The sequence below is a fragment of the Lotus japonicus genome, chromosome 4 (assembly GCF_012489685.1).
Source record: "Lotus japonicus ecotype B-129 chromosome 4, LjGifu_v1.2".
Classification (NCBI taxonomy): Eukaryota; Viridiplantae; Streptophyta; class Magnoliopsida; order Fabales; family Fabaceae; genus Lotus; species Lotus japonicus.
The window spans coordinates 16,392,534-16,420,150 of NC_080044.1; the positions used below are offsets into that span (position 1 = coordinate 16,392,534).

General features: G+C 36.6%; 1 protein-coding gene across 7 annotated transcripts; it reads left to right on the top strand.

Annotated features, from left to right (window-relative positions):
• The first annotated feature begins 828 nt into the window (after positions 1-828).
• On the top strand, positions 829-27,405 carry LOC130711055 (histone-lysine N-methyltransferase SUVR5-like). Of its 7 annotated transcripts, none has more exons than XM_057560502.1 (20): positions 829-1,105; positions 1,684-1,787; positions 2,104-2,155; positions 2,247-2,338; positions 2,413-2,556; positions 2,669-2,719; positions 4,100-4,187; positions 6,392-6,914; positions 7,195-7,497; positions 7,607-7,717; positions 20,943-21,245; positions 21,355-21,465; positions 21,765-21,875; positions 21,978-24,452; positions 24,771-24,932; positions 25,319-25,435; positions 25,511-25,614; positions 25,694-25,831; positions 25,957-26,044; positions 26,920-27,405. In XM_057560502.1, the coding sequence occupies exons 8-20, from the start codon at positions 6,801-6,803 to the stop codon at positions 27,025-27,027; spliced, it is 4,245 nt and encodes a 1,414-aa protein (XP_057416485.1). In that variant the 5' UTR covers positions 829-1,105; positions 1,684-1,787; positions 2,104-2,155; positions 2,247-2,338; positions 2,413-2,556; positions 2,669-2,719; positions 4,100-4,187; positions 6,392-6,800; the 3' UTR covers positions 27,028-27,405. The 7 variants fall into 7 exon arrangements, with proteins under 7 accessions (XP_057416485.1, XP_057416483.1, XP_057416484.1 ...); XM_057560500.1 differs by having other exon boundaries at positions 2,413-2,513; XM_057560501.1 differs by lacking the exon at positions 4,100-4,187.
• The last annotated feature ends 212 nt before the right edge of the window (positions 27,406-27,617 follow it).

Below are 27,617 nucleotides of genomic sequence, written 5' to 3' on the forward strand. Positions count from 1 at the left end.
ATTCCTTCTCATAAGTAGGGGTGGAAATAAGCCTAGCGGCTTGTTAGGGGTCTAAGGCTTGGCTCATCAAAGGCTCGACCTGGATGAACTTGTTTATTAAAAAGGTTGAGCCTAAACTTTTTAAAATGCTTGATTAGCTAAAAAGAGTCAAGCTCAAAGTATCAAAAAAGCCCATTTGACTTGATTAGCCGGTTATGTAATATTATTTTTATCAATAAATAAATAACATTATTTGAGAGTAATTATATACAACTATACAATTTTATTATTAGAAAAAGAAATCCAATGATATATTAAAAGACATATTAGCCCGTGACTTATAAGCCTGACGACCTAATGGTCTTTTTTATTTGAAATTGTTTGTTAAATAGACTTTTAAGTAAGTTTGTAGGCCATACCAAACTTTATAACAAGTCAAGCCAGACCTTAAAATCTGGCTTATTAAAAGTCCACAAATCAGACTTGAGCCATAAGAAGAGATTGTAGGGAGGCTTAGACCACGCAAAACCTAGCTTGGCTTAGTTTATTTCAACCCCTACTCATAAGTGATGAAACCATACCCTAACCTTCTCTTAAGGAAAATTTTAATTGAACAAAAAAGAAGCAAATTTATGCGATTTTCAGCGGTGGTTTTTTTCATCCACAATACTCAAACTCGAGACATTGCTCGAGGGGAATCAAACATGTACCACTTGAACCAATCACCCGTTGGAAATCGATCCATGAATCTCCCTACCTAATCCATATATCTCTAGCTCCTACCAATTGAGCTCTCTTAAGAGAGAGTTTTCGCATTTAATTTCCCTGCAATAATACACTTTTTACTAAAATTAGCATTACTTTTCAAATCTAATTTCGTGGAAGTGAGATGAACCCTAACATTCCTCTTTCTTTGTAACGCTGCCATCAAATCCTAACGTTGTTCATTGCAGTCGTTGGTGGCTGTCGTCAAGCATTGTATGCGGTCGAATCCTGTTCGTCGTTGAGTAGAGACACATTTGTCGTTGGCTTCGTCGTTATCTGAAGTGGTTCGTCACAGCTTTCTTATTTTAGCATTCTTCCAAGAAAGAGAATCGAGCTGCATCGGAATTGCATGCATGCTCTGGTATGATTCACCTCACACAATCGTCGTTAATTACATTTGGTTTTGCTCAGATTAACTTGTTATAGTTAGGGTTATTAGGAGGAGCTTTTTCTGTTCATGATTAGGACCAATTATTTCATTGAATTTTTTGTGTTGTTGTTAGTCTTGTTGTTTTAGCTTGAATTCATTGTTTATTTGACCTTGTATAACTAGAATCATGATCTTGACGACTCTGTTTTGTAATTGCGGTAAGTGATTTTAAATTCTGATTTTCTGAATCTGATGATAGTACATAGTAGTTCCTCGGGTTCGAGTTAAATGGTTAGAGTAAAATGTTGCATAGGATATTGAAGTGATTGATTGCAGGGTTGGTTCAAGTATTCCTAATTGAGCCAAAATTAAAAGAGTAATAATATACATGATGATGTAAATTTCATATCCAGGACTAAAATCAATGGTAACATATTGTTTGAATACCATCTTTCTCTTGCACTTTCTATAAAATATCATGTTCGTGTTATTGCTTTTCCTTTCGATTGGTTTTTGTTTCTAGCTACCTCATGCTCCGCCCCTTTTGGTTTCCTTCAATTTTATTGTAGAGAGAAATCAGAATCAGTTTTGGTGATCAATAAAAGCAAAGCTTCTGCTAGTTTGAAGGAATGATTTTATACGTGCTCATATGCTTGGGACTTCAGCACCAACGGTGAGCTACTATGCTGCTGAATTTTGAATTACTGCTGCATAAACTGATGATTTGATAAATTGCTACTGAAGTTTTTGTCTTGGTGTGAAACACTCTTTAATCTTCCCAAATATGGCTAGTCACTCCTCTTAGGATTACTGGCAGAATACTCTATAGATTTGTTGATAGAGTCCAATTTCTGTTTTTTTTTTTTCTTTTTCTGATGTTAAGGCTATTGCCACATGTTTTGCATGTGGACCAGTCCTAATTTCCATAACCATCATTTTACTGTTTTTGCTTTATCACTCGTACTTGTCTTTTATGTTCAATTCTGCAGAAATCTGTTCTGGGAAGTTGGTGATTTTCCAGCTCTTCATAAACATGTGAAGGTATTTTCTCTATGCATTGTGAAAGCTCCGAGGAAGTGCTCCATTCACCGTGAAAGCTTGGTCCTCACTCCTTTCATTATTTTCGTTGCAGCTCCTGTATCAATGGTTGCTCTTCTCCAAACGACGAAGCAGCACCATCGCACATCGGTGCTCCACTTTGCTCCCAGCTCGATGGACACAAAGGTCTCTCGTCTTCTTCTTTTATTTTCTCTTCACATTTTCCCCTCACTCACTCACTCTATTCTTCTTCTACTTAGGTTGATTTTCTTGTTACAAAGGCACCGATTTCAGGCTCGAGGAGATCAATTGAGAAATCGAGGACTCTCATATTCACCTGCAAATCACGTCTAGAACAGAGGTCAGCGTTGCGGCATGGATCCTAGGGTTCAAAAGCTTCTTAGGTTCAGAACTCTAAGATTCATCAGTTATTTCAAATAGTTTAATGTAAAGTTGTGTTTATATTGTGTTGTTGGAGCATTTCCTGACAGGTTAACTTGTTTTTTTATAACTCAGGCTTTCTATTTAAAGGGAAACAAAATCATTTGGAGTTGGAATAAGCACAAGGTTCCTTTTTCTCTCTTAACTCTGGTTTTATTTTCTCCTGCCAATTTCTTCTTGCATTGTCTTTGTCTTTGAGGTAGCTAATTAGTTTCTCTAGCATCTCAAAACTCATGATAAATTGATAATTAGGGTTCTAGGTTAAACTGGTTTTGGCACATTTTCTAGCTTCCTTTTGCATCATGACGCAGTTCCTGGCGGCTAGGAACACCCAATTTAGTTTTTTTTTTCAATTACTTTCTTATTGTGGCGGTTGGAGTCGCTTCAAAATATCCTTTCTTGAACTAAACCTGCAACCAAGGGAGGTTAAAAACCCCACTAGATAGACCCCACTATATAGTGCATGTCTGAGGGGTTGCTTAAAACTGCCGTTAAACAACTTTTGGCGTTTGTAACTTCTGGGTTTTCCAAAACCACCGGTAATTAACTTGCGGAGGTTGAAAACACCAGCTAAATGTAAAAAAAAAAAAAGTCGCTAGACAGAATTTTGTTGTAGTGTTATGATTGTACTTTTGCAATGTCTGCCCTGAAATCTCGCTAATCGATTTGAAAGCTTCCCTTCTTGTGTTTGCTTATAGAATCGCCTCTTAACTCTCTTTGAAAGCCCTGCTCTCCTTGGACCATGATTTATCCCCATTGGCTAATAATCAATATCAATATCAATGTGTAGATGTGAAACTTACTTGAATTTTTTCATTTAATACATTAAGCAATAAAAAATTTCCTACCTTTGTATTAAAATACATTAAGCAATAACAAATTTTCTTTGTAATAAATATATTAAGTAATATAATTAAAAATAGAAAAAATGTATTTTCAAAATCTATTCAACTATCTACATTAAATAATAACAATTATAAACAAAAAAATTGCCTTGAGTTTTGCATTTATTGCAAATATTAATAATTAAATTAATTAAAAATAATATAGTTTTTTGAAAGAAAAAGTAATTTATTAAGTATAAAGATCAATTTATTAAGTATAAAGATTAATTACTTTATTTGATAAATCTAATATTTAATTAGAAATAAAAAAACCTAATCTCTGCAATCCTCCAAAACCTCAACCTCTGCAACCTCCAACATTTCCAGAACCGTCAATCTCTATAATTCCAAACCTACCACCATCCTCTGCAGTTCCTCACTCACCACCATCCAAATCTTCAACCTTAAACTTTGAACCCTAACTTCACCGCCCACCACTATCAACTTCATGTTCACCATATTCGTCATCCTTGCCCTTTTTCTCTCCCTGTCCTCGCCCTTTATCTCTCATGTTGCAGATCTGGCTAGCCTTGCAACTTCAGCTCGCCCTCCTTGCCCTTTCAACTTATACACATTTCAAAAGGCTTCTTCTTTTATCTGACCTAAGGAGTTAACATTGCAGATGGAATGGGAGGAAGAGAGATGTCACAAATCTAGTCGCGGTGGAAGCTGAGGCATCACAACGGAGGAGATCTGCGGAGGCGATTCTGGTAAATATTTCGTCACGAGCGAAGGCTCTTCTGCGGATTTAGATGGATATTTCAAGAATCCATCCAAATTCACTATCCTTATTTCTTTATTCAGTTACATGCACTTCCAAACTAGCCCATCTCATTAATAGCCATTTCACATTATATATGTTGAAAAAATTAATAGTTGAATATAATATCAAATAATGGTAAAATTTACCATCAAACACGTAGATCGTCTAATGTGAGGTTGTTCAAACTTAAGCAGATATATCATTTTACTAAAGGTCTCTCAGTGAAAGAAGTTTACCAACCTGATTCAGTCTAGGTACCTCACTCTTGTTTCCTTTACCACATATTCGTGCGTTTCTTTTCTTCGTATATTATGGAAATCATGAAACAAAGGATACCAAACAGAAAACAATACCCACATATGCGTGTATATTGTATAAACATACTAGTTGAAATTTTTGTTGCCACCAGTGGCCCCACTATATACCTTTCTTTAACGGATGTTTCCATTCGTTCGGTAAACTGTTGCATATCTCTTCAAGCAAATGTATTTCTCGGGATCCACACTTGTGCTCTCAGCAATACGGGGTCTAGTTTGCTTACTGCTTGACCAACACCTTATTGGTATTTTTTCCCCCTTTTCTAAGGCTATATTTATCTATCTATTTCTTCATACTTTGTTTTTCGTTTTACCTAAACAAAACCCCTTTTGACAGAAAAAAAAACCTTTACCAATTACCACCTTTACCCTTTTCCCAAAACACAGAATGCACATTGTAATTGGTACTATAAATCATTCTCATTCATTACTACAAACTTCTAGCCACAGTGAGTGAGGAAGCACTTCGATTCAAAACCACATAGATAAGAGAGAAAACATATTTTCACATACGGTCCTCCATCAAAGACCCTGATTCATCTCTCTATCTCTCTCTCTCTCTCTCTCTCAGCAAAAACCTCACAACACAATGTTTTAAGGTACATTATTTACCAGTTTTTTCTCTGAAATTAGGTTTAGCCAATGTCAATTCTAGTCCTTGTCTCATGTTTTACATATCACTGATTTGGTCAGGATTTATCATTTTGCTGCTGATTAAGCACGATAATTTTGGGATTGAATTCGATTTTTTATTATTTTGGGTCCTCTGTCACTTAGGGTTTGTTGGTTACATAGATGCTTCGGTTTAGATTTCAATCTGGCTGTGTTTTTACTGTTTTGGATTTGTAAAAGTTTAAAGATCGAAGCTTTTTCATGCTTTTGAAGAATTTGTTGCTTTGCATGCGGATATACATCTACTGTAGGCAACCCTAATTGCATCTTGGTAATAATATTCCATAATGAAGTTAAGATGTGAATCAGTCTTTTAAGAATTAAAAAATTCAAATGATTCCTCAATGATTATTGCCATTTACCACTAAATCGTTTACATCAGTGCATTAGATATTTGACATAAAAAGATGTACTGGTTAACATCTATGAAGCAAGGAATGAACATCACAATGAACCAAAATTTATCGTGCCCTATTAAAAATTGGTGTTCTGACATCATTTTTCTTCAAGTGCATGCTTCATAGAGTAACAACATCAGTGAATATTTGCAATTACTTATTGGGTTAAAGTTAAACAGCTTCCTTTAACATTCTTTATGGCATGTCAGAATATATATCTTATCATGGTTAACAATACATCCTTTTGCTTTAGTCTTTTAATTGAGAATAGTTTCAATTTCTTTAGATTCATAAGCATTAATCTCATGTGCTGTCAAATATGTCTAGATGTTAGTTTCTGTTATTGAAGGAATATGTTATATGAATGTTATATGTTTCCGTCCAATTTGAAGTAACTCGATATTTTATACTAAGGACCACAATGGCCTTTATAAAACTGAAGGAGAGTTTTGATACTACTAATATTTTAGATATCAATGAAATCCTAAAATGGAATTTCAAATGTCATACTAGTAGCTGCTACTTTCTTTTTGCTTGCAGTTATAGACTAAGCTAGATGAGTTTCAGTTTCATTTTCTTCTGGTCAAATGGAAATGTATGGTGTTTTACTGTTTTCTACAATATATTATTTCTGGGTATTAACATAGATGTTTTTGTGCCATTTAGTTTCAATGCATTTTATTTCTGTTTTATTTTCAGCCTCTTTAATTAATAATAACTATATGTAATAGTACATTATCTTACCATGGTCTTTAATGGAATAGGCATCAGTCAGAGCAAGCTTATGTTATCACAGTGCTGATTTTAAAACAGAATCATGGAAAAAGTACTTCCTTGTTCTGATACTCAGCGTGCTGCGGAATCCGATCGCTCTCAGCTGAATTTAGGAACAAGTTATCTGTACCAGGAAGAACCTATTAATTGCGCTGAAAATCGCGAAGATGATATGTTTGAAATTTTGAATACGGCGGTCAACTTAACGACTCATTACTGAAGAAGACAGAAGGACGGGGACCTACTGTTAGTGAAATCTTGGCCAATTCTTATTGCCAAAACGCCGGAGCTTTAGTTTTTGACTCTCAAGTGGAAAACCAAGAGAAACCTTGTAGTTTGCATGCCATTGCAGATAATGACATAAATGAACCTCGCTTAACCTCTGAGGACTCTCTCTCTATGGTAGATTTGATTGAAAATGAATCGCCAAACACCGGTAGGGAAGGAGCATTGTCATTTTCTGAACCCGCTTGGCTAGAGGGGGAAGAAGAGACGATGGCATTATGGGTAAAGGTATTCAAAGTTTAGTTGTTTCCTTTCTGATAGGAGCTTATTCTTATGGTCTTTTCCCAACAAGAAGAGTTGTGATTACTCTTGTGCTTATTTATTAAATAACTGTGATTTCACTTTTGCAATGTTGCTTGATCACAAGAAATGTCCATGAGTTTTATAGGAAATAATTTATTTATTGTATTCACCCCCTCTTAGAGGGATTTTGCTTTGGAGAAAAATGGGAAAATCAAAATGCAGTGGGTAGAATTTTGTATTCCTTTAACTTTTCTGTCTTTTTCAGTGGAGAGGGACATGGCTGGCCGGCATAAAATGTGTGAGGGCTGACTGTCCATTATTAACATTGAAAGCAAAACCAACTCATGAACAGAAGAATTATTTCGTCATCTTTTTCCCTCACACAAAGAAATACTCTTGGGCTGACATGCTGCTTGTTCGACCGATCGATGAGTTTCCGCAGCCGACCGCATACGAAACTCATCAGGAAGCACTGGAAATCGTAAAAGACTTGACTGTTGTGCGACGGTTCACAATGCAAGATCTAGCCCTTAGCATATTGTACACTCTTGATCAGCTTCATTCCCATGTATGTGACTTTTTGAAGATGGTGCTATTTCTTCTTTTCCATTCCTTATTATTGTAATCTTTACATTTTTTATTGTATTTTTCAATGGAGGTTTTTTCAATACATGCAGGCTTTAGTAGAAACTGCTTGTGATGTGATGGTCTGGAAGGAACTTGCAATGAAGGCTTCTAGTTGTAACGCTTATTCAGATTTGGGGAGAATGCTTCTCAAGCTACAAAATGTAAGTTCCAATTCCTGATGTTAGTTTATGTTACCTGTAACTGACACTTCATCAAGTTAAGCATTACCATATTTGATTGTCCTATGAAGTTAAATGCTGACACCCATTGTGCATGATATGAGAAATGTGTGGTATTTACTTTATTTGGGCTACATTGTAGTTTTGAAATTTCATAACTCCTACTTCCAATTTTCAATTTTTATTAGATTAAGATTAATACAATTATCATGGTTCTAATCAACTTTTTTTATGACTTTCTCTTTTGGTGACTTAAGTAGTATAACATAAGTTGAAATATTTGGTAATATTATTGATATGAAAAACTGTACAGGGATTCCTCTTCTTATAGAGGGAATTACATAATGTGATTGATCAAAGTCAAAGAAGGAAATCCTTGACTAAAGAGAGAATTAAGGAGAATGAATGAAAATAAGAAACTACCTAAAATAAACTAAGTACAAACAGGAAACAACATAATTATATACAGACAAAAATATAACTGCTAATTAAGAGCATTAAATGCTCTATTTCACAGTCTGTTGACACTCCCCCTCAAGCTGGCCTAAAGATATCCTCCATAGACAGCTTGCTAGTTATGTTGTCAAAGGATTTCTTGGGTAATCCTTTGGTTAGGATGTCTGCCGATTGCTCTGCAGTGGGAACATATGTAATACAAATCTGCCCACTTTCTATCTTCTCTCTGATGAAGTGTTTATCAACTTCGACATGCTTGGTCCTATCATGTAGGACCGGGTTGTGTGCAATAGATATTGCAGACTTGTTGTCACAATAAAGCTTTATTGGAGGAGAATTGAAAACCTTTAATTCCTGTAGAAGCTTTTCCACCCATAATGCCTCACAAATTCCATGAGCAACTGCTCTAAATTCAGCTTCTGCACTACTCCTTGCTACAACGGTTTGTTTTTTACTTCTCCAACTAACCAAGTTTCCTCCAACAAAGGTGCAATAGCCTGATGTTGATCTTCGGTCTGTCACACTCCCTGCCCAGTCTGCATCAGTGTAGGCTTCTACCTGAAGGTGCCTACGGTTTTTATAAAGAAGCCCCTTCCCAGGTGATCCCTTCAAGTATCTTAAGATTCTGAAAACTGCCTCCAAGTGTTCATGACCTGGTGCATGCATAAACTGGCTTACCATGCTTACTGCAAAGGCAATGTCTGGACGGGTGTGAGATAGGTATATTAGCCTTCCCACTAGTCGCTGATACCTTCCTTTGTCCACCATATTTTCTGTTTCAGCTGGTTGCAGCTTTAAGTTGGGCTCCATGGGTGTTTCTACAGCTTTGCATCCAAGTAATCCTGTTTCTTTTAAAAGATCCAGAATATACTTTCGCTGGTTCATAAAGAAACCTTCCTTTGATCTTGCAAACTCAATTCCAAGGAAGTATTTCAATGGGCCAAGTTCCTTGATTTCAAAAACTTTAGCAAGTTTCTCCCTCAGATTTTTGAGTTCCAAGCTATCATCACCTGTCAGAATAATATCATCAACATATACAATCAAGATAGCAACCTTATTATCTGCTGAATGTTTATAGAACAATGTGTGATCAGCTTGGCTTTGGATATATCCAAGCCCTTTTACCACTGTTCCAAACCTCTCAAACCATGCTCTTGGAGATTGCTTCAGCCCATATAATGACTTCTTTAGTCTACACACCTTATTCCTTCCAAGTTCTTCTTCAAATCCGGGGGGAAGACTCATAAACACTTCTTCCTCTAACTCCCCATTCAGGAAAGCATTCTTTACATCCAATTGATGTAAAGGCCAGTTGTAACTTGCAGCAAGGGATATAAGAATCCGAACAGAGTTAAGTTTAGCAACTGGAGCAAACGTCTCTTGATAGTCTACTCCATAAGTTTGAGTGAACCCTTTTGCCACCAATCTCGCCTTGTACCTCTCTACACTTCCATCGGCCTTGCACTTAATGGTAAATACCCACTTACAACCCACCAGTTTTTTGTCACGTGGCAGGTCTGTTATTTCCCAAGTTTCATTCTTTTTCAGTGCACTCAACTCTTCTAAGACTGCTAAATTTCAATTGGGATCATCTAGTGCTTCCTCAATGTTTCTAGGCACAAACAGATCTGTTATTTTAGAGGTAAAAGCTTTGTGATTCGGGGAAAGATTTTGGTAGGAAACATATTGGGAAATGGGATGGTTTGTGCTAGATTTTTCTGATTTTTGGGTGCAGGTTCTGGTTCCTTTCCTAATAGCTATGGGTAGTTCAATAGTAGAAGTGAAAATGTCAGTGTTACCTCGAATTTCTTGTGGTATTCTTACTTGGCCTTCTTCCGGGATTTCTGGTTGGCTTGGTGCAGAGATGATGGATTGGTCTTTGGTCCTTTTAGGATACTTCCGAGTATAAACATGAAACTCCTTTTTTGACTGGTATTTCTTTCTCTGTTTGGGCTCCACCTAAGTCTGGCATAAGATTTCCTTTAGAAATTTCAGAACTTGTTTCCACATGTTCTTCCTTGTTGCATTCATCAATAAAATTTGTATTCTCTGTGTGTACAATAGGAATGGGCAGCGGTTCATGCAAAAAATTGTCTTCACTCACATTATTATTCTCCCCCTGAAGGGAATTTTTTTGAAAAAAAGGTTGATGTTCAAGAAAGGTAACATCCATGCTAACACAAAGCTTCTTTGTGATAGGATTAAAGACTCTACACCCTTTTTGGTTTGGAGAATAGCCAACAAAAATGCATTTTTCTGCCCTTGGGTCTAGTTTGGACCGAGATGTGGAAGGTTTATGCATAAAAACTGTACAACCAAACACCTTTAAAGGCATATCAGTATGTAATCGACATGCTGGAAAAATGGTTTTGAAATTTTCCAAAGGTGTGCGATAATTCAACACACGAGTGGGCATTCTATTTATAAGATAGGCTGCTGTTAGGACAGCATCTCCCCACAAATACTTTGGAACATTACTCTCAAACATAATGGCACGAGCTACTTCAAGGAGATGTTTATTTTTTCTTTCAGCGGTGCCATTTTGTTGAGGAGTATTTGGACATGTCGATTGATGCTGAATGCCTTTATTTTTCAGAAACTCATTGAGATTTTGATTGAAGTACTCAGTTCCATTATCACTCCTCAAAATGGAGATCTTTGTGTCAAATTGAGTTTCTACCATTTGTGAAAAACTTTAAAATATATTAGGAACTTCAGATTTTTCATGCATAAGGTAGACCCAACACAACCGGGTGTGATCATCTATGAAGGTTACAAACCACCTTTTTCCAAATTGAGTTGTAATTTTTGAAGGCCCCCAAACATCACTATGGATTAAGTAAAAAGGTCTAGATGCATGATAAGGCTGAGAATAATAAGGAGTTCTTTGATTTTTTGCAAGAACACAACTTTCACATTCAAGAGAAGAACAATTAACATTTTTGAATAAATCTGGAAATAAATGCCTAAGATATTGAAAATTCGGGTGCCCTAGTCTGTTATGCCAGAGCATTATTTGGTCCCTAACAGAGGTGCAACTCATACCACAAAGACCCTGAGCTGCTTTATTTCTGAAAGTGTCCTCAAAGTAGTAAAGTCCATCCTTCATCTTAGCACTGCCAATCATCTTCCCCGAAATCCGGTCCTGAAAAACACAATGAGTGTCAAAGAATGTCACACTGCAATTGGAATCTTTGCAGATTTTGCTAATAGAAAGAAGGTTGCATGATAGTTTGGGCACATGTAAAACTTTTCCTAAGTCAATGTTATTGGATAAGGTAATCTTCCCCTTCCCCGCAATTGCGGAAAAAGAACCATCTGCAATTCTAATTTTTCCATTTCCAGAACAAGGAGAATAGGTTTTAAATAAAGGAGAAAGACTAGTCATATGATCTGAAGCACCTGAATCAATGATCCATGGTGCATGAATATTTGAGGTGCAATTAAGGGAGCTAGGGGTAGAAAAATTACCTGTTTGTGCCACATAACCACTAGGAGTACCAGATAAAAAATTAGAATTTAACAACCTTATGAGTTCCTCAACTTGTTCCTTTTTCAAGGAAGTCTTTTCTGCCTCATGAGCTGTAGGGAAAGATTTTTTATTTTTAGGACCTGACTTGCCACCCTTTAGATGTGCTGGCCTCCCAATAATTTTCCAGCAACTTTCCCGAGTATGACCTGGTCTGTTGCAGTGATCACACCAGCGGTTTGAGAAGTTCTTCTGGTTAGTAGAAGTCTTAAGGGCAGCAGTTTCTACAGCAAGAGCATTGGTCTCAGAAGGAGGTGCATCCATTTTGGTCTTTCCCATCATCACACTTCTGCGAGTTTCCTCTCTTCTAACTTCAGCAAAGACCTCACCCAATGAAGGTAAGGTTGCTCTCCCAATGATTCTGCCACGAACTTCATCTAGTTCTTCATTTAGACCAGCAAGAAACTGAAATATTCTACCTTCTTCCACAGTCTGTCGATGGTGTTTGGCATCCTCTGCAGAGTTCCACTTGTAAGTGTTGAAGAGATCTAGATCTTGCCAAACTCGCTTCAAAGAGTGGAAGTATTTTGTCACGTTATTACCTCCCTGCCGAATTTCTCTGACTTTCAAGGTGAGTTCATAGATCTGAGATTTGTTCTCAAGATCTGAATACATTTCCGTGACTATCCCATAGCTCTTTGGCTGTGGAATAACACATGTAATTGCTGCTAATGTCCTCCATGGAGTTTACCAGCCATGTCATCACCATGGAGTTTTCAGCGTCCCAAACAACATATTGTGGATCAGCAATATCTGGCATGAGTTTCTCACCAGTGAGATACCCAAGTTTTCCTCTGCCACGAATATACAACTGGACAGATTGGGACCACCGGAAATAGTTCGACCCATTGAGTCGAAAAGTGGTGATTTGGACAGAATGAGATTCACCGAACAGGACTCGCTGCTCCTGCCTTGGAGGCACAGAATGAGATTCGCCGAACAGGACTCGCTGCTCCTGCCTTGGAGGCTGCGAGACTTTGGGAACCACAATCTCCTCCGTATTCTGATCATCGCTGGCTGAGGAACTGTCAGCCATGGCTGCAAATCAGATGCGCAAAGATCTTTGCTCTGATACCAAGTTGAAATATTTGGTAATATTATTGATATGAAAAACTGTACAGGGATTCATTTTCTTATATAGGGAATTACATAATGTGATTGATCAAAGTCAAAGAAGGAAATCCTTGACTAGAGAGAATTAAGGAGAATGAATGAAAATAATAAACTACCTAAAATAAATTAAGTACAAACAGGAAACAACATAATTATATACAGACAAAAATATAACTGCTAATTAAGAGCATTAAATGCTCTATTTCACAGTCTGTTGACAACATATTTTTCCATACAGAGCATAGCGCTGCGGTACATAAGTGCTGACTGGATCAATTCTTCGTTTGACTCTTGGGCGGAACGATGCCGGAATGTAAATGGAGGAAGTATACGTTGTGGGTGAACAATTGCTCATCTAGAATATTAGGTGGATTGAGTGGATGAACAATTGTTGTGCGTTGTGTGTTTTCCTTCTAATTCTCTTTGCTTGGTCCCAGATGCTTAGCTTTTGCCAAAAGCTTAGGCTTGCATTTCAGGGTTTTCATGTACTTGTGTTATTTTCAGATTTTGACTATTAAAAAAAATGTTAAGATGAAATTCTGTGGGTTTTGGGAATTTTAGTTTTTCTGGATTTTTAGGCTTAAAGGTATGATGGAAGGAGATGAAGATGATGATTTGTGACCCATTTGGCCTCATCTCTCTCCTAATCAGTCTCCATGTCATTACAAATGTGCCACTTAGGAGAGAATTGTTAGATTTTTGACGGAAAAGGGGTGAGGGACGAAGAATGTTGAAAGAGGATAACGTGGGGGACCGAGAATACTAAAAAAATAGTTTAGGGACTCATTTTGCACAAATCTCATTCGTAGGGGACCAAAAGTGCTTTTAAGCCTATTTGAAAATATTATTCCCTTTGGTCCTATTTATAAGCATGAAAGAGAAGAAAAATTTTGGTCCTTTTTATAAGAACCAAATGAAAGTTTGAGCTATATTAATTATTTTTTTTCAATAATGCCCTTATTAATTCTAATTTGTAAAATGTGTCTCATTAATCATTCTCTCTCTTTCCACTTTCCAACACTAATAACAAAGGACAATTTTGGAAGTTTATTTTGATTTAAGACATATTTAATGCATTTTATCTAGTTTAACTACATTTCTTAAATTATGTGAATTTTTTTTTGTTGCTTATAAATAGGACCGGAGGGAGTAGTAAAAATGTCGCTATAAGATGTTTACTTTTGCATTTTATTTTTCTGGGGTTTTGATTCCAAGGATGTTTTAGGAGCAGGGGATCATTTTGATGTAGCTTTTTATGGGCTTTGGCTGCATTTCTTTTATGCACCTTCTTATTTTGCTTTTTTACATGAATAAAATTTCCTTGCTGTCAAAAAATAAATTGACTTGAGGAATAGCATAACAAAGGAAAATTAAAACTAATATTGTTTATTGTCATGTCTAATTTTTTTATTTATAATTTATAAAATATTATTAATTATTATATTTATTTATTTAAACTATTATACTTTTTGAGTTAAAGGATGATGCACCGACGATGTAAAGTTTTTTTACACCGTCAACCAATCAGATTTTAAGAATGTGCCAGTCAACTAATGAAATTGAATAAAAAGAGATTTTCTCACATCTTGAAATCTGATTGGTTGACGGTGTAAAAAAACTTAACACCGTTTACACCGTCGGTGCATAGAAATTAAACTCATACTTTTTATATAAGGTTAAAAATTATTGAAAATAAACTCGTGCATCACACGGGGTATGATTTTCGGTATGTAACTACGTAAGGAAATTTCACTTGATGCATACACTTTTTTTTTGGTACATCGGAAAATTAAAAGAAGCACAAGACAACTACAAAGCTAACAAATCCCTAGCAAGGATAGGCTGAAGCTGGGAAGGAGGGTCCTCCAAGCGAGTAACCGAGCACTGGCAATCGGCACCCAACACGACAAGGTAATCAGCTGCATCATTAGCAGTCCTGGAGATAGGAACAAGTTGGACAGTCCAACTACGCTGTAGCAGCTGTTTAACTTCCCAAAGATCCAAAGCATCCTCATGGTAATGCAATCTGTCATCACACAAGGCCACCATGATCTCATTACAATCAAACTCGCAGACTATATCATGCACATCCATACTCCAAGCCATTAAGAGACCATATTTCAGGGCCAAAATCTCAGTCTTAAACGCTGACCCGCCCCTACTGCCAGCAACAAAACCTGCGATCCACTCACTCACATCATTCCGAATCAAGCCACCTATGCCCATTCTCTCAAGCGAGCCACTGAAAGCGCCATCAGTATTAATCTTGAGCTCACCCGACGGTGGTGTGGTCCAACGAGCAGGTCCATTATCCATACCATCAATTGTTGGGAATTCAAGTGTGAGTAAGTCCTACATTGGAGGATAAGGATAAGTTTGAGTGGTTTATAAGTGTGAGGACCCATACACTCATTGCCTTAAGTTTTTGGGTGAAAGCTGTGGTGTCTAATCCATTTATGGTTTGCTCTTTAAAGCCCAATGTGGATTTTTATCCCTCGAGTTTAAACTGTCTCCTTTGTTTGGGTCTTTATTTGGCTCAACAGTGGTATCAGAGCCGATGGTTGTTTGACCATGGGTCTGGGCCTCTGAGACTCAGGAGCACAAACCCAGAATGACGTCCTCTAAGGTTTTGGTTGAGTACAAGCCCAACTTTCGTTTGAGACGGACTCACACTTGAGGGGGAGATTGTTGGGAATTAAAGTGGAGTAAGTCCCACATTGGAAGATAATGTTAAGTTTGAGTGGTTTATAAGTGTGAGGACCCATACATTCATTGCCTTAAGGTTTTGGGTGAAAGATGTGGTGTCTGGTCCACTTATTGTTTGCTAGCCTAATGTGGAGTTTTATCCCCCAGTTTTAAACCATCTCCTTTGTTGGACCCTTTCTTTGGCCCAACATCATTACCCAACCAATTTTCATAGTCCCTGCATTCTTGACAGATCCACCTTAGAGCCACCTCCACGTTCCAATTATTATCCCCCAAGACAGTGATGTTGCGCCATCTCCATAGACCCCACAACCCTGCAGCAAAAAGGAATCGATGAGGGCATGTCGACTGCAAGCGGACCCAATTACTAACGTTGGACGACGTAAACACAGGCCAGGAGAAAGCATTGAGCCTAAGCCAGACCTCATGGGAGTGAGGGCAATCCCTTAAACAGTGGATGCTATCTTCCACTGGATGTGAACAATGCGAACACGCGGGAGAGGCAGCTAGCTTGTAGTGAAAGCGTGATCATTCACCTGAATCACATTATGCGATACCAACCAAATAAAAACTCGAACTTTCTCAGGGACTTTGAGCTTCCAGACCCACGACCACGCGACAGATGGTGGAGCCTGACTAGACTTAGAAACCAACCATGAATACGCATCCGCTGCAGTATTCTCACCACAGCTGCTCTGATTCCAGACCCAATGATCTTCAATATTACCCAAAATCCTTGGTTCCAACTGCTGAAGTTTCTGCGGGGCAAGCTCTGGGATAGTATTACACAAGCAAGCAACGTTCCACTGCCCATTCTCAACCAAATCAGCCAGAGTAAGATGCGAATTAGTGATATGCACAAAAGGGGACTAGACGAGCCATATAACAATATTAATTAGTTATTTATAACATTTATATTATTTATTATATTAATTATGAATTGATAATAATATGTAAAACTGAAATTGTCTCACATTAATAAAAATATTAATTAGTTATTAATTAAATTTTATGTTATTCGTTATATTAATTACCACTTGTAAAAGAATTTAGCTTCTCATATTTAAAGTTAGTATTCGTGCTATTCAAATTTTAATTATTCATGATAACTTTAAGATAGGATTTATTCCCAACGAATTCGGCTAGGGCTCCGGCAACAGAGCGACTTCATAGGGGTGGAAATTGGTGGTGACGAGGTAACAATGATTGGCAGCAAGGTTTTGTAGCTTTCATCGACGGAGTGGATGATGTGGTTTCCTATAGCCAGCTACGTCATAGTTTTTGGGAATTAAACCCTCGACCTATGAGGAGGTGAGAATTAAGCCCGGAACCTAAAGTCAGTTGTGTCAACCCATGTTGGCATAAATAATTATTGATATCTATTTTATGTTATTAATTGTGTTAACTATTAATTATCAAATTTCCAGTTTCTTATAAATATAAATAACTTAATAACTACTATTAATTAAAAATATTTACAGTATTAGTTTTGAATCATAAACAGAGGAAAAAGTGTTAAGTATTAAAATAAAACTAAGTAATTTTTATACATAAGCAAATAATAATACGCAAAATTAATTAATAATAAAATATTACTTATTTACACAAATAGAACTTATATTTTTTTTTTGAAAATAAAGAGAACTTTAATACTATACATTAAAATGTCTCAACAAAATTATTTTTATTTTATTATTAAAAACTATTTTAATATTTTCTTATTTATGTAAAATATTGTAATTTTTATATAATATAAAAAATATTGTAATTAAACCCATGCAACGCAAGGGTATTATATCTAGTTTATAGTTGAAACAAACCTAATTTTTTACCCATTCTGGGGTTCATTTCATCAACTTGAATATTAATTTAATTGAGAGACTATAATACGTGCCATCCATATCATAAAAGTCAATTGCTATATCAGCAAATGAAAGACGCTCAACACAAATTGTTATGTTTTTATGACTACTTAACACTGGATTATATATTTGCTCATTTAAAAATATAGGTGATTAAAATTACGGAAATAAAATTAGAATGATTCAAATCAAGAAATCATTGAATTAAAGGGATAAGAATCACAATTAAATTGATTAATTCATAAATAATTATAAATATTAAAACAAATGAGTAGCAACATGACCTAAAAGGTCATAATTTTAAACTTTATGTTTTTAATGTATAATATTTAATTTTAAAGAAATAATACTAGAATAAAAAGTCAAAAGTGATATTAGAATACTTAATATCTCCTCTTTTTGGTTAAAAATACTTAATATATATCTTTTTAAATGCCATCAATGGTCCATTTATGGTCCACTGAATATGAGGCAGCTCCAATACAGTTTTATTTGCCAAGGTCAACAAAGTCTACAGGATTTCTGGTAAATATTTCGTCACGAGCGAAGGCTCTTCTGGGGATTTAGATGGATATTTCAAGAATCCATCCAAATTCACTATCCTTATTTCTTTATTCAGTTACATGCACTTCCAAACTAGCCCATCTCATTAATAGCCATTTCATATTATATATGTTGAAAAAATTAATAGTTGAATATAATATCAAATAATGGTAAAATTTACCATCAAACGCGTAGATCGTCTAATGTGAGGTTGTTCAAACTTAAGCAGATATCTCATTTTACTAAAGGTCTCTCAGTAAAAGACATTTGTAGTTTAAAAAAAATGATAAAATTTTCTTTTCAATAGACTGAAGGTGACGTTACTGAAAGCTTACCAACCTGATTCAGTCTAGGTACCTCACTCTTGTTTCCTTTACCACATATTCGTGCGTTTCTTTTCTTCGTATATTGTGGAAATCATGAAACAAAGGATACCAAACAGAAAACAATACCCACATATGCGTGTATATTGTATAAACATACTAGTTGAAATTTTTGTTGCCACCAGTGGCCCCACTATATACCTTTCTTTAATGGATGTTTCCATTCGTTCGGTAAACTGTTGCATATCTCTTCAAGCAAATGTATTTCTCGGGATCCACACTTGTGCTCTCAGCAATACGGGGTCTAGTTTGCTTACTGCTTGACCAACACCTTATTGGTATTTTTTCCCCCTTTTCTAAGGCTCTATTTATCTATCTATTTCTTCATACTTTGTTTTTCCTTTTACCTAAACAAAACCCCTTTTGACAGAAAAAAAAAACCTTTACCAATTACCACCTTTACCCTTTGCCCAAAACACAGAATGCACATTGTAATTGGTACTATAAATCATTCTCATTCATTACTACAAACTTCTAGCCACAGTGAGTGAGGAAGCACTTCGATTCAAAACCACATATATAAGAGAGAAAACATATTTTCACATACGATCCTCCATCAAAGACCCTGATTCATCTCTCTATCTCTCTCTCTCTCATCAAAAACCTCACAACACAATGTTTTAAGGTACATTATTTACCAGTTTTTTCTCTGAAATTAGGTTTAGCCAATGTCAATTCTAGTCCTTGTCTCATGTTTTACATATCACTGATTTGGTCAGGATTTATCATTTTGCTGCTGATTAAGCACGATAATTTTGGGATTGAATTCGATTTTTTATTATTTTGGGTCCTCTGTCACTTAGGGTTTGTTGGTTACATAGATGCTTCGGTTTAGATTTCAATCTGGCTGTGTTTTTGCTGTTTTGGAGTTGTAAAAGTTTAAAGATCGAAGCTTTTTCATGCTTTTGAAGAATTTGTTGCTTTGCATGCGGATATACATCTACTGTAGGCAACCCTAATTGCATCTTGGTAATAATATTCCATAATGAAGTTAAGATGTGAATCAGTCTTTTAAGAATTAAAAAATTCAAATGATTCCTCAATGATTATTGCCATTTACCACTAAATCGTTTACATCAGTGCATTAGATATTTGACATAAAAAGATGTACTGGTTAACATCTATGAAGCAAGGAAAGAACATCACAATGAACCAAAATTTATCGTGCCCTATTAAAAATTGGTGTTCTGACATCATTTTTCTTCAAGTGCATGCTTCATAGGGTAACAACATCAGTGAATATTTGCAATTACATTTTGGGTTAAAGTTAAACAGCTTCCTTTAACATTCTTTATGGCATGTCGGAATATATATCTTATCATGGTTAACAATACATCCTTTTGCTTTAGTCTTTTAATTGAGAATAGTTTCAATTTCTTTAGATTCATAAGCATTAATCTCATGTGCTGTCAAATATGTCTGGATGTTAGTTTCTGTTATTGAAGGAATATGTTCTATGAATGTTATATGTTTCCGTCCAATTTGAAGTAACTCGATATTTTATACTAAGGACCACAATTTTTTTTATAAAACTGAAGGTGAGTTTTGATACTACTAATATTTTAGATATCAATGAAATCCTAAAATGGAATTTCAAATGTCATACTAGTAGCTGCTACTTTCTTTTTGCTTGCAGTTATAGACTAAGCTAGATGAGTTTAGTTTCATTTTCTTCTGGTAAAATGGAAATGTATGGTGTTTTACTGTTTTCTACAATTGATTATTTCTGGGTATTAACATTGATGTTTTTGTGCCATTTAGTTTCAATGCATTTTATTTCTGTTTTATTTTCAGCCTCTTTAATTAATAACTATATGTAATAGTACATTATCTTACCATGGCCTTTAATGGAATAGGCATCAGTCAGAGCAAGCTTATGTTATCACAGTTCTGATTTTAAAACAGAATCATGGAAAAAGTACTTCCTTGTTCTGATACTCAGCGTGCTGTGGAATCCGATCGCTCTCAGCTGAATTTAGGAACAAGTTATCTGTACCAGGAAGAACCTATTAATTGCGTTGAAAATCGCGAAGATGATATGTTTGAATACGGCGGTCAACTTAACGACTCATTACTGAAGAAGACAGAAGGACGGGGACCTACTGTTAGTGAAATCTTGGCCAATTCTTATTGCCAAAACGCCGGAGCTTTAGTTTTTGACTCTCAAGTGGAAAACCAAGAGAAACCTTGTAGTTTGCATGCCATTGCAGATAATGACATAAATGAGCCTCGCTTAACCTCTGAGAACTCTCTCTCTATGGTAGATTTGATTGAAAATGAATCGCCAAACACCGGTAGGGAAGGTGCATTGTCATTTTCTGAACCCGCTTGGCTAGAGGGGGAAGAAGAGACGATGGCATTATGGGTAAAGGTATTCAAAGTTTAGTTGTTTCCTTTCTGATAGGAGCTTATTCTTATGGTCTTTTCCCAACAATAACTGTGATTTCACTTTTGCAATGTTGCTTGATCACAAGAAATGTCCATGAGTTTTATAGGAAATAATTTATTTATTGTATTCACCCCCTCTTAGAGGGATTTTGCTTTGGAGAAAAATGGGAAAATCAAAATGCAATGGGTAGAATTTTGTATTCCTTTAACTTTTCTGTCTTTTTCAGTGGAGAGGGACATGGCTGGCCGGCATAAAATGTGTGAGGGCTGACTGTCCATTATTAACATTGAAAGCAAAACCAACTCATGAACAGAAGAATTATTTTGTCATCTTTTTCCCTCACACAAAGAAATACTCTTGGGCTGACATGCTGCTTGTTCGACCGATCGATGAGTTTCCGCAGCCGACCGCATACGAAACTCATCAGGAAGCACTGGAAATCGTAAAAGACTTGACTGTTGTGCGACGGTTCACAATGCAAGATCTAGCCCTCAGCATATTGTACACTCTTGATCAGCTTCATTCCCATGTATGTGACTTTTTGATGATGGTGCTATTTCTTCTTTTCCATTCCTTATTATTGTAATCTTTACATTTTTTATTGTATTTTTCAATGGAGGTTTTTTCAATACATGCAGGCTTTAGTAGAAACTGCTTGTGATGTGATGGTCTGGAAGGAACTTGCTATGGAGGCTTCTCGTTGTAACGCTTATTCGGATTTGGGGAGAATGCTTCTCAAGCTACAAAATGTAAGTTCCAATTCCTGATGTTAGTTTATGTTACCTGTAACTGACAATCATCAAGTTAAGGATTACCATATTTGATTGTCCTATGAAGTTAAATGCTGACACCCATTGTGCATGATATGAGAAATGTGTGGTATTTACTTTATTTGGGCAACATTGTAGTTTTGAAATTTCATAACTCCTACTTCCAATTTTCAATTTTTATTAGATTAAGATTAATACAATTATCATGGTTCTAATCAACTTTTTTTATGACTTTCTCTTTTGGTGACTTAAGTAGCATAACATATTTTTCCATACAGAGCATAGCGCCGCGGTACATAAGTGCTGACTGGATCAATTCTTCGTTTGACTCTTGGGCGGAACGATGCCGGAATGTAAATAGTGCTGAATCAGTAGGGCTGCTGAAGGAGGTAACTGTTTTATTCATCTACATATGTCTTTTTTAAAGAATAATCAGCATAGACTTTAGCTCAATATGTTTTGGTTGATTTATTCCTTATCCTCCTTTTCAGGAATGGGTTAATTCTATTCTCTGGAATGATGTAAACAGTCTCTCGAGTGTGCCTGTGCAACCAACACTTGGTTCTGAGTGGAAAACCTGGAAGCAGGATGTAATGAATTGGTTTTCAACGCCTTATAGCGGGTACCAAGTAAGCCTTCAGATTGGTAGAGAAAGGCGCAAACTCCAAGTTCATCGTGCTGATACAGACACTTCACTGGCAGGAACCAAGGGTTCAGATCACTCTATTACTCTTGAGACTAGCCCAGGTTTCTCTAAGAACCAGAACACAGTGAGTGCATTGGCAATTGTACCTTTTGAACAGGAAAGTTTCAGAGAGGTACACGTCGAAACTGATTTACCTAGTAATTTGACCGATCAGAGGAATGAAATTGTAGTTGAGGGTACAGATTCTGAGATCTTGAATAGCAATGGAATGGAATTAACACCTATTGATGACATGGCTGGTGAGAAAATTATGGAACCTGGAACTAAGAATAAACAATGCATCGCTTATGTTGAAGCCAAGGGTAGGCTGTGTGTGAGATCGCCGAGTGATGGTGATAAATACTGCTGTGTGCATTCTCGGTGTTTAAGCAGCCCGGGAATAACCAAAATGTGTGTAGGTATAACCATTGCTGGTACTAGATGTAAGCATCATTCCCTTCCTGACTCTCCATTCTGTAAGAAACACCGGCCCAGTGCTGAAACCCGCCGCAACCTAAAGAGGAAACATGAAGGAAATTGCACTCCTTCAGAGGGGTTGATCTGCAAAGATATGGTACTATTAAATGATGAAATTCCATTGCAGGTGATTCCGATGTCAGCCAATCGTGGTGATTGCTTCCTCCACAAGTTCCCCGGGAAGCTCGTCCTTTCTGGCAATTGTCATAATGCAATGGAGGAGGCACCTCGCTGTTTAGGCTCTCCTCCGTATGACAATGAGTACCCTTGTGTGCAATCACCTTTGTGGTATTTCTTGTACTGTGAAAAGCACCTTCCAAGCTGGCTCAAACGCGGGAGATATGGTAAGACTAGAGTAATATCGAAGGAAGTGTTCACAGAAATTTTGAGGGACTGCAGCTCATGGGAGCAGAAGGTGCATCTTCATACAGCATGTGGGATTTTTCACAGACTATTCAACGGCATTCTCAGTAACCCGGTGTCTAAGGAATTTCAATTCCAAAGGACTATGACTGAAGCTGCTAAAGATCCTAGTGTTGGAGAATTACTTAAAAGGTTGATAATGAGTGAAAAGGAAAGAATCAAATTGGTTTGGGGATTGGATGATGATATAGATATATCCTCACTCATGGAAGGGCCCTCTCTTGTTCCTACCGCGATTAATGGCAGACTTGATAATGGAGAATTTCTTGATGACCGAACACAAGGTAATCATTGGATGGACAATCATAAAAAGGAAGCACCGCGGCTTTGCAGTAGTTTTGGGTGTGCAATATGCCGGGTTTCTTTTACTGAAAAGAAACTATTGGAAAACCATGTTCAGGAGCGACACCAAGGGGCCAAGCGTTCGGATCACTCTATTACTCTTGCGACTATTCCAGGTTTCTCTAAGAATCAGGACACAGTGGGTGCATTGGAAATTGTGACTCCCGAACTGGAAAATTTGAGAGAGGTACCTGTGGAGACTGATTTACCATGTAATTTGATCGATAAGTGGATTGAAATTGTAGGCCAGGCTGGTGATTCTGAGATCTTGAATAGCAATGGAATGGAAACAACATCTATTGATGCTGGAACCAAGAATCAACAATGTGTAGCATATGAAGTCAAGGGAAGGCAGTCTGTGAGATCGGCTTTGAGAAGCGCAAGAAAAGCCAAAAAACCTGTTCCAATTGAAACTCCAATGTGTGGAGGTACAACCAATGCTGGTAATAGTTGTAAGCATCATTCCCTTCCTGACTCTCTATTCTGTAAGAAACACCTGCCCGGTGCTGAAACCCGTAGTAAACTAAAGGGGAAGCATGAAGCAAGTTGCACTGGTTCAGAGGGCTTGATCTGCAAAGATACTGGCCCATTGCATGTAGATCCGGTTTTAGCCATTGATGGTGGTCGCCATTATAAAACTGCACATATGGGGCACAATAAAATTAGCAGCAAATTGGCAAAAAGAGAAGCTGTATGTTCTGCTCACAGATTGATATCCGGCAGACTTAGCCGCCCGAAGTTTAAAAAATGTTCATCAGCCGCATCATATCGGACCAGAAGTAGGGCTAATGCTAATTTAAAGAGGCATATTCAGGAGACAAAGTCACTTAGGATGAAGGGAAAAAGCGTTCATTTGAATTCAGGGTCCTTGCAAAATGGTATAGTATTATGTGATGACATAAGCTTTGGGCAGGAATCAATTCCAGTGATTTGTGCTGAATATTTTGAAATTCTGAATTCTCAATTCCAACCGCCTTGGGAGAGCTTCACCTATGTTACAAAACCAAGGCTTTATGAATCACTTAGTCTTCATCCTGAGGTAATAATCTTTGAATTTACTTATTTTTTTATTTGATCAAATCCTAATTAGATAGAAGTAAACTTCTTGAATATTAAATGTATGTTATTTCATTTTTTTTTTCCTTTTTCCTACAATTGCTTCTAAGTACCTGTGTTTGTCCAACGACCTAAATCGAACTGATTTCAATTCCCAAGCACTCACAAGTATCACACTTTTGTTCATTTAATAAACATTTCTTAGTGAAATACTGAAATCAAAACTAGAAAGTACTTGTTTGTCAAGTTAACTATTTAAAATTGGTTTCCAATAATCTCTAACTTGTTTTCTTATTAGCAGAGTACGCAAATGCAGCGCTCCTGCTCATTTTTTACATTCTGTCCTGAAACATGTCATCAAGCATACCTTTTCGATAACGAATTCGATGATGCGAAAGACGTATTTGGGAAACCGATGCGTGGAAGGTGTCCATATGATGAAAATGGCCGTATAATACTGGAGGTAAAATATTTGCATTAACTATAAGCTCCCATCATGTCCAAAATCTGAGCTGTTCCAAATATGTTAAGCATTTTTAGGTGTCAATATTTCCATTACATGGTGAAATCTTGAATAAACTTTCTCTTTTTTAATTATGTTTTACTGGTTTTCTACATTTCTACATGTTATGCCTTCATTTATTTTCTCCATTGCAGAATATTTTATGCTAGGGTTAGGAGTAAGCTGTTTTGTGTAATTGTTTTAACTCTACTGTCATTATCATCATGTAGGATCTTTTCCTTAATTTGTAGAAAACTGGAATTAATTATGTAGGATATGCAGCGGATATTTCTCTTTTCTAATTTTGTATCACTAATTCATAAACATATTTCTATATATAACTGCAGGAAGGTTACCTTGTGTATGAGTGTAACAATATGAGCAGATGCAATAAAACTTGTGCAAACAGAATTCTGCAGAACGGGATTCGGGTTAAACTGGAAGTCTTTAAAACAGAGAAAAAGGTGGTTAATATTCTTGTTTTGAATTAAAACGAGCGATACACCTTGTTTACTTGACTTGTGTTATTTGATTCACAGGGGTGGGGAGTAAGGGCTGGTGAGGCTATTTTGCGCGGTACATTTATCTGTGAGCTCCTAGGTGAGGTTTTAGATGGGCGCGAGGCGCACGACAGACGCAAAAGGTTCGCATTTCTTCATGATGTAGTTTGATTTAGTTTGTTGATTCTTAATTTTCTCTGACTTGGTCTTTGTCTATACCAGATATGGAAAAGAATACTGCAGTTATTTTTATGACATTGATGCTCGCTTTAATGATACGGGTAAAATGATTGAAGGACAAGGCAAGTATGTCATTGATGCTACTAGATATGGGAATGTCTCTAGGTTCATCAATAGCAGGTGAGCATAGATTTACTTCTTACAAGCAATGATGATTTTGATTATTCTGAGTATGAAGCATAAGACTTCATCCGTAGAAAATTTTCATTTCCTTCTGATTTATCTTTTCATTGTTGTTATTGCAGCTGCTCACCCAATCTTGTGAGTTACAATGTTTTTGTAGAGAGCTTGGACTGTAAGCGTTCCCATATTGGTCTTTATGCAAGTCGAGACGTAAGTACACTTCTCTATGTGATTGTATCCTTGAGAGTGACCCTAATATCTATGTTGCTTGGGAATATGCATATCCAAACACTTTTCTTGATTTGGTGAGGTAGGATGTGAACCATGTGGAAGTTTGGTAGAGGGTATAAGATCTTTTCTTTATTAGGCTGTTGCCATAAAAACTGAATGGCAAAAGGAAAAGAAAAAAAAGTGCATGTTTGTATTTTATAATTGATTTTAAAGTCAAAATTAATTCCAGGGAGAACCTTTTGTGAATAGTGTTCCGGTACTGGGTTGAGAGAACCAGGTGGGCCAACCTAGTTGAAAGAGTTGGGTTGGACCCAAATGATGAGGGTGATGCAAAGGCCTACACGAGTGTGCAATATGAGACTGTCAATAATGATGAGTAAATGCTAATCATTCCTTGTATTTGGGGACTTGATCCAAAATGTAATAAATGTACTGTTGCCGTGCTTCGACTTGGTAATTAGGTTTAGCTGCTTATATATTAAGGTGCTCGGCTATTGCAAAGACATGCTCATTCTTAATTCTCTAGGTTTGAGTTAGCATTTTCCTTAAGAATATTGTGTGAACAAGTAGTTTATGGGTTTCAGAATTGATTCTAAAGATAAATAAGTTGATCCAAACATGCTATAAAATAGATTGCATGCACATTGGCAAATATGTTTTTTGTATGAGTGGTTGATTGATGGGATGCATACTTGTATTTAGGGATTAGAAGATAAAATGAACATCATTTATTTTATAAGAAAAATTATTCCCCTGATGTTAAATTCCTGCATGATTCAAATATTTGACAACTGTTCTAGCTGGTTTGTTCATGTACAGCATGGATTACATTTCACTTTGTTTCTTGTGAACAGATTGCTTTGGGTGAAGAATTGACATTTGATTATCAGGGCAAGCTTGTTGTTGGAGAAGAAACTCCTTGTCTTTGTGGATCTTCGAATTGCCGAGGACGCCTTCACTAGAACCTAAACATCTTAAACGTTTCTAAACAGTTTAAACTTATCTTCCCTTCCTTTCATTGACTAAATAACTTATTTATAGAACTCGCTCGGTTGTGAATTTTGTCTATTAAAACATGAGTACTATTAAATGCTGCTTTTCATTTACAGAAGTTTTCTTGTATTGGATGTGGTAAATTAAGTGCCTTGCAGGACAAATTAAACTTGAAACTTGAAACATATTCTCAGGGTTCGAACCTGTGTCTTTACCCTTGCAGGATTCTGGTCTGTCTATTACTAGACCGGCACATTGTTAGTTGTGATGACTTACTATACCATTTAAAGCGACTCTCTCACTTTAGAGGCACTTCTGAGGAGCTAAATGCTTGTTGGTTATGTGTACTAGTTATGAGTTGTGTTGGTAATTTCATTCAAAATTATTATTTGCTGGCTAGAAAAGAATCACAATAATCCCTGTTTTTAAACAAAATTACTGTTCGTTCTGGATTGAAACTAGAACTTCAGTTCTCCCTTTAGGACAACAAAGAAGACAGACCAAGGGCAGCATGTAGCTAAAAACCACCAAGACCAGCATCCCTGCATCAGATTAGTGT

What these genes read in the sequence shown, in the direction of transcription:
- LOC130711055 (XM_057560502.1), top strand. Translation starts at nt 6,801, where the DNA reads ATGGTAGATTTGATTGAAAATGAATCGCCAAACACCGGTAGGGAAGGA. An exon ending in TGCTTCTCAAGCTACAAAAT is followed by an intron (nt 7,718 to 20,942) that starts GTAAGTTCCAAT and finishes TGTCTTTTTCAG; the next exon opens with TGGAGAGGGACATGGCTGGC. An exon ending in TGCTTCTCAAGCTACAAAAT is followed by an intron (nt 21,466 to 21,764) that starts GTAAGTTCCAAT and finishes TTTTCCATACAG; the next exon opens with AGCATAGCGCCGCGGTACAT.